At 43.9% G+C, this 7,843-nt stretch overlaps 1 protein-coding gene across 1 annotated transcript in view; it reads right to left on the bottom strand.

The window, feature by feature from the left end:
- Positions 1–622: 622 nt before the first annotated feature.
- UBE2H (ubiquitin conjugating enzyme E2 H) overlaps positions 623–7,843 on the bottom strand; it is a 96,643-nt gene continuing 89,422 nt past the window's right edge. Inside the window, exon 7 of the mRNA XM_024762786.1 lies at positions 623–4,922. Within this exon, the coding sequence (XP_024618554.1) occupies positions 4,798–4,922 (125 nt within the window). The 3' untranslated portion in view covers positions 623–4,797. The remainder of the gene's footprint in view (positions 4,923–7,843) is intronic.

Raw genomic sequence — 7,843 nt, 5'->3', positions numbered from 1 at the left:
ATAGACTAATGAGGCAACATCGCCACCTGGTGGCAGATGAGGACACATGCTTTTAGAAAGGAACTGAAATGTTGGGCTAATGCAGTGATCAGCTTCAGAAGCAACACCCACGGCTTTCCCCCTTCCTTGTTGAGGCAGACCAGCCCCAGCAGGAAGCTGTACTGTCTGTGAACTCCAGACCAAGTGGGTACGCTTTGCTCAGCATTAGTTAACAGGGTCTAGAGGTTTGGGCTGAACGGCAACACAGGAGCCATACCTGTTGATCCACATGGGGGAAGGCGGGGTCCTCCAGGCTACAGGACTTCACAGAACAGATGGCTTTTCAAGGCTCTGGTAGAGAAGCCTCAGAGCCAGCCCTGTTTATAGCCAGCAGTCACCTGCCACTCCAGGCATAGGGGTAGGGCTCTTGTAGGCAGGGCCTCTCAGTTACTACTGCCTACATATGACAATCCCTTCCCAAACTAACCCAGTCACCTGCCTCGTAAGAGAGTCTCAGTTAAAAAAAAAAAAGAAAAAAGGCAAGCCATCATCTGCTGCTCAGAGGAGCCGGATGAGTAGGGAGGGTGTTCTAAAATATCGGGCTTAGTAATCATGGGGGCTATTATTGATCAAGGTCCAGCCATTTGCCAAGGTATATACACATTTTATTTAAAAAAGTTTACAGTTTTCATTATACACAACTATTAAGAGGTTATAGTCAGAGGAGGCATTTGTCCTGTTGACAGAAGTGCCCACTAGATCATCACAATGCAAGGTAAAAGGTGGAAGGGAGGAGAGGGGGCAAGGAAAAAATAAGTGATAAAAAGCTTAGATTTCAATTAAGGGCTGGTAAGTCCCTTTTATCTCTTCAAGTATCACACAATATGTACCAAATACAATCAGTAAATAATGGCCATTTCTTCCCAAGCCCACGGCCAAGATGAGTATTTGCTGAATTAAGAGTCCTGGCCCTTCCTCAGGTGAGTGGAGAAACTGCATACCTGAGGGTTTACTCTCCCTTCCCCCCAAGGGGCCTCCACTCCATTCAGTCCCTAATGGAATCACCAAGGTGTTCAGTGGCCAGAGAAAATATGAACATGGATTCAGAAGTCCAAAGAAATGCAGGTCTTTGAGCTCAATCAGAAATGATTTCAGTCAACAAGGCTGTGAACCCAGTCAGGAAGTTGGTGAGATGAATAAAACTCTAACTTCTGTTAATGGCTTTCACTTTTCTAATTGAGTCCCTAGAACACAGAAGGGTCACATGCCATTTAAAGTCAAACACTAGCTCCCAGAAAGTTGGTATCTAACAACTTCACCACGGGGCTAGCAGAGGATCTGTCTTTCATGATTCTCAGCCATCCCAACAGGAGGCCTAATAAAAAGCAAGTGTCAGGCCAAGGCCAACTAGGGCTTCAGGGAGCCTTGTGAGGGAAAAAATTCCTTCGAGGGGAGACACTCTTCTGGAGCTTAGATCAGCCAGTTGGCAATTAGAACAGCTTTTGGAGTGGAAGAAAAACGTTAGGTACTGGAGAGATATATGGCAACTTCTGATAATTATCTCACTAGTATAAAACGCTGGTTGAAACTGCACAGCAACCTCAAGGAGCGCGATACGACTGAAGACAAAAGAGCAAACACGCCAGTGTCTAGGTTGGCTACCTTAAAACGCAACCCACGAGGCCCCGGTGCTGGGGCGGCTGGAGGGTAGCGGATTGCAGGCTGCTGTGGTGCAGCCATCTTGCTTGTTGGTGTTTGGCGAGAGCTGGAGCTCAGTCATTTGAACAGGGGCAAAGAATGGCTTGCGCTGATAAACCACAAAGCAGGATTTCAAAAATGATGGGTACTAAAGAAGGGAAGGGAAGGGAAGGGAAACTGCCAGAAGCAGCTCTGACCTACCACCACCACCTTTAAAAGCAATAATGTGCAGCCTTTCTGAGGGGCTCTGAATGCTTCTCTGAGTGTTATGATGGGACAACGTGGAAAAAGCTTTTGGTGTCATACCACCCCCTGCTCCAGACTCACTCTACCAACTACTACTGGGGGCCCAGAGTCCTCAGAATCACAGCCAGGCCCTCTTCCAGCTTCCTCTCCTACTCCTACCTCTCCCAGGCACAGGGAAGGGACGAAAAGTTAGTGTAAGAAGGGATACTGTTCAACATATCAAAAGTCAATTTCCAAGTGGAGAGGAAAAGCTCCACACAGAGCCAAAAACATGCATGGGATCAAGGTTAGTGCCCAAAAAGGATAGACTTGCACAGAATGAGAGGGTACAGTGTGATCTGGGCAGCACTTTCCAGGAGCTTCCAGTGCTAGCAGAGAAGCCTAGTTACACCTTTATCACACAGACTTGGATGGGCGCGCACACACGTGCATACACACTGTAGCCACACTCAGATCTGCTTCTTAACCCCTGCAACCTCCAACAAATCTTCATTTGGAAATTCTGCACCAACAGATTCCTAGTGCTGGAGTTCTCGATCACAGGCAAGCTGATGTCTTTTGGTTAGAGAAACATGGATTTAGTCAGGGAGCAGAGCTGTGGCACTGCTCACATACCATCCCTAAACTTGGTTCTACTAGTTTTTGTTTTTGTTTTTTGACAAGATTAAAAGCAATTATTATCTGGACATTATTTTCTTTGAAAGGTAATTAGAACACTATTGTTTATACAATATTGAAAAAATACAGTTTTTTATTGTTTGAACTCAAATCACCACCCAGCACTTTAAGCCTACCCTAAGTCTCACCTACAAATAACGGTTATAGCACAAGCAAACTGCTAATTCAGCAGGTAAGCAAGTTAGACAGTGCCAGCAGAGACCCTCCCTCCCCCAAAGTAATGAGAAGACAACGTGCTAGATAAGAGTTAAAGTACTCCATTACATGTTAAATAGTTAATACTACCCTTCCAACAAGCCACAAATGCTAGATAGATAACTCAGTACGGTTAACTAACCACAGCCCTACATAACTGCACTTTTAATTTTTTTTTTAAAAAGAAAACCTTTTGCTTCATGCCCGTAATTAACATAAAATAAGTAAATTCTTTGTTTTTTATTTAGGAAAATAATCATGCTAAAAACAAGTTGTACTTTATATAGATTTTCAAAGAAAAGATTGTGCTTTTTGAATAAAAAAGATAGGGTATCTTCAATCTCATTGACTCAAATTTTGTGGAATATAGCACTTATAAACTAAAAACACACAGAGAGAAGGATTAAATTATCCCAGTAGGACATTCAAAAATCATCTCGAGAAGATTTCAGGATTGGCTAATTTTGCTATTGTCCTACTGGTTGTGTCAACCACCCCCCACCCCCCTCCACCAGCTAATGTCTGAAGTTCTCCAAATTCAGCAGGCAACACTCAGATCTGAAAGAAACTCTGCCAGCAACCTAGACATATGGTTAGCTGAGTAAACATTTGATTAGCAGGCATTTAAACTGATTTCCTCTTAACACATACAGGAGAGAAAATTCTCTTCCTTCAAAACCTGTTCTACATCGTATTTCTGAATCCTTTCCTCCTATTCAGTCTCACTCTGAAAAAAAAAAAAAAAGCTGTTTGTTTTTCCCATGTAGAGTCACTTTGCGTACAAGAACCTTTATTTGTTCCAATTATTACTCATTTTAAATTTAGAATGTGAGTTGGGTCTAAAATACCTATTTCCCACTCCCACGAGCAGACGATGATCAGGCTGCTGCCAAGAGCAGCAGCAGAAGGGAAAACAAAATCAAAACCTGAATGAGAGTACCCAGGAGTCACAGCCACCAGAAGGGTCTTCTTCCCAAGTCTAATGGTCCACTGAGTGGCTGTCCAAGGAGGAGGCCATCTCTTGGTAGGTGAAGATTAAATTTGCAACCTAAGCACAATGCACACACACCAAAAAGAAAAGAAAAAAAAAAACCAAACCCCACAACCATCCTCAAATATAAAGCTCTGAGTCCAGGGTAGCAGTCTCACAGTGGCCAACAATAGGATGAGGATGTGACTCTGCACGTGTTGGATGAGAGGAAACATCTTCCCAGTCACTTTTCTCCTCCTGTCCTGTCCTCTCAAAAAACAGGTCTGGATTACAAATTCTACCCCCAAGAAAAAGAATCAGATTCAGAAAACATTTCCAAAAGGTTCTCCAAAGCAAAACACTTGTGGCTGCAGGGCCTGGTAGCGAGAAGGGCAGGAATCTACATATAAAAATGTACTTAAAATCCAAGTCAAAAAAATTGTTTTAAGTTTCAATACTCCAATTAGCTCCCTGTTTTATACTGTTACTCCACAGAAATGGGGCCACCTAGGATGCACAGGAAGAAGCAGCTCTGATTCTGACATGGCTGGCTCTAAATGCTCCCAAGCAGGGCTTTTCCTCCCCAATTTCTTCCTTTCCAGTTTGAAAAAGTACTATTCTATCTTCACATCCAAGAGCTGGTTGGTTTGGTTTGTTTCTTTGGAACCATCAATAAAAGAAGCAACTTTTTCCTGTTATTTTTCCTCATGTCTATCTATCAGAGCGGCTGTTTCTTTTGACAGTTCAGTAGCACACAGGCTGACTTGGCTAAATGGACTTATGAATGCATGCATTCGGACCGCATATTGCTACCAAAATGGAATGTGGGAATATGCTATGCACCTCAGGTTGAGAAATGACCAAGAAATCAAGATCTAAAGGGTGATATATAATATATATATATCAATGCTATTATTCATAAAAACCTTGTTTAGTAATAAAAAAAATTGCTTTGTTTAAATATGAATATTATAGTCTGCTTCTCATGGTTAGGAAATAATAGTCTTTCTGAAAAGCAGGTGCTTTTTCTACTACAACTCCATATCCTGGGCCTCATCTTCCGAAAAGTCAGACATAGAACTCTCCGATGAGCTGTCTCCGGTGCCCTCTTCCTGTTCTTTCAGTGCCTCCTCTGTTGCATATTTCTGGATGTACTCTGCACAGGGGGTTGGGATAAAGAAAACACAAGGATAGTGAGCAGGCAGGCATGTGCTTCAGCGATCCCAAAGCTGGCAAGTCCCAGGGAGGTTCAAGCTTTCCTTATTCGGTTTGGGAAGTAGGGAACAGACAATGACAAAGATGACAGTTATTACAGTCACTGAAGCTAAGGGGAAAATTGTGCAGGGAGGTGTCTTTGGAGCTTATGCATTTCACCCCCTTAGTAAGAGAGGCAAATCTGAACACTTGATTTGCAGGGGAACAGATACACTGCACCGCCATGCCAGATCTTCTTTGGGCCATTACCTCCCACGTGGATGTGTACAAGACAGCCGACCACCCTGGGCCTCGCCTGCAAGGCTCAGGAAGGTCGGCAGACGTCCGGGACAGTGTCTGGGGTTAACCAGGCCCCAGTTTTCCAGCCAGGGCACTCTCACTCTCTCCTTGTTGCCTACTGACATGGCTGCACTCCTCCAAACTTGATGGACTGGGGAAATGTAAACCTCACATTTTCTTTTACTTTCTATGTTAATAAAACTATTCACCCCCCAGATCGAACAAGACTAGTTATGATTCCATAGTAACTTATAAGGAAATCCTCCATCATTTTTAGATTTGCAGTTATGTAATTACAGTCAGCCCAAATCTATTATTTTAGAAATAGATTTTAGTCTAAACAGATCCTGCCTGTCAGGTTTTTGAAGCAGCTGGTGAAGACAGTCTCTCAATCTGCTCAGGAATGAGCTGCTACCTGGGGACCCAGCTAGCCTGAGTGACTTTACCACCTATTAATTTATTTACCTGAAGATTTATGATGCTATAGCCTAGGCTTTATCTGCTAGCTGAAAAAAATGTTAAGAACTGCTGAATACACAATTAAACGTTTTCCTAAAACTCTAGGTGCAGATGGTTTTTCAAGTAAGTAGCCTACACACAATATGAAACGACAGGACAGAATCCTATCCAGAAAAATACATCCTCACGTCTGAATGCTTTGTTTTTCCTCCTATGGAGTTGCAGGGACTAGAAGAGAAGGTATATGGGCCAAGTCTGAATGATGCAGTGCAGGGCCAGCTAAGATTATTTTCTATATTTTCAAAGGGCTGTTAAAAAGGAAGAAAGAAATAAAGAATGAGTATGTGACAGAGACCATATGTGGCCAAATCTGGGCCTTTACAGAAAAAGTTTGCAGGCTTCTGACTTACACCCCTGCAGATTGATTGGAGCAAAATTTTATGCTGAGATAATGAGATTTCAAAAGCCCCGGGCTAGGTAGGAACTTGCCTTCATTTTTTTGAGAGTGAGAGAAATGTTTACTAAAGTCTTAGAAATTGTATTTTTATTCTCTATTGGGTTGGCTACTTTTTCTTCCTTTGTAGAAAGAAGTTGCTGCACTTTGGCACTGCTCTTGGACACTGTAAGTCGATACTATCAGCCTTCTTCAGTATATTCAAGGAGACCAATGTGTATTAAGTGCTTACTGGGACAAGGCCTTTCAGGAGATAGAAAAATGAAGAGCAAGGTCACTAATGAGCAGGAAACACGGACAAAGATAAAAGCAGTTAGGGGGTTAAGTGCCATCAATGGGAAGCAGAAGGAAGGGACTGTGGCCCCTGAGAGCCAGGAAGGCAGTGTCTGCACTGACCCTTGAAGCAGCTCTGGCAGCTGCAGCATAGGAGACGCCACTCCAGGGGAAAGGCATAGACAGCCTCGCCAAAGCACAGGGGAGAAGGAAGTGGCTGGGATATTAAAACACATTAGGAGAGAACTACATTTGTTGTCTTTCTTTTAAAAAATCTGAAGCAAGTAAGGCAAAATGTACAGGTTTTGCTACAGTTGGATAGTGGATATGTAGTTAAGTCACTCTGTTTTTGTTGAAAACTCTCCCTGAAGAACTAAGGAAGCAGATACAGTTGGGTATCTGAAATTCATCCAATTTGTGTGTTATTGATACATTTAGAGGAGTAAAGGCAAAGATGTAGATCACACACAGTAACAGAGAGCCCGTAATGTCAGGCTAAGATGCCACTCAGGGAAGGTTTTTGAGAAATGACATATCTTTAGACAGCTCCAACGGTGCCCCATCCTACAGACGGTCCAATATTTTCTTTTTCTTTTCTTTTTTTTTTTTTTTTGCAGTACGCGGGCCTCTCACTGTTGTGGCCTCTCCCATTGCGGAGCACAGGCTCCGGACACTCAGGCTCAGCGGCCATGGCTCACGGGCCCAGCCACTCCGTGGCATGTGGGATCTCCCCGGACCGGGACACGAACCCGTGTCCCCTGCATCAGCAGGCGGACTCTCAACCACTGCGCCACCAGGGAAGCCCAGACAGTCCAATAATTTACAAGATAAAATAGCACCAACTAAATATGAATCATGTTCACGGTAAGAAAGGTTACATACACTGACCTCAGATGTCAGGCGTGGAAACTGACTACCTGGAGGGGATTATCTAAAGCGGTAAGGGGTGAATTAGCTCCCTAATGGGTGGGGGAGGGAGAGAGGGGCCGAAGGACCCAAATCTTAAGAGAATGATCACGTTTAGGAATGGAACGAGAAAAGTTTTCAGAAAGGTAAGGGGTAAAATACCAAAGCTGCAGAGAGGAAAATGGGTCATGAGAAAAATCCAAATGATTAAGAAGAGAGGAGGACTTTCCTGGTGGTGCAGTCATTAAGAATCCTCCTGCCGATGCAGGGGACACAGGTTCGAGCCCTGGTCCGGGAAGATCCCACATGCTGCGGAGCAACTAAGCCCCTGCGCCACAACTACTGAGCCTGCGCTCTAGAGCCTGTGAGCCACAACTACTGAGCCCGCACGCCTAGAGCCCGTGCTCCGCAACAGGAGAAGCCCCTGCTCGCCGCAACTAGAGAAAGCCTGCATACAGCAGTGAAAACCCAATGCAGCCACAAAAAAAAAA

This window comes from Neophocaena asiaeorientalis, unplaced genomic scaffold (genome assembly GCF_003031525.2).
Source record: "Neophocaena asiaeorientalis asiaeorientalis breed wild unplaced genomic scaffold, Neophocaena_asiaeorientalis_V1.1 scaffold681, whole genome shotgun sequence".
Lineage (NCBI taxonomy): Eukaryota > Metazoa > Chordata > Mammalia > Artiodactyla > Phocoenidae > Neophocaena > Neophocaena asiaeorientalis.
The sequence above is the reverse complement of the archived record's forward strand: the minus strand, read 5'-3'. Positions and strand labels throughout refer to the sequence as shown.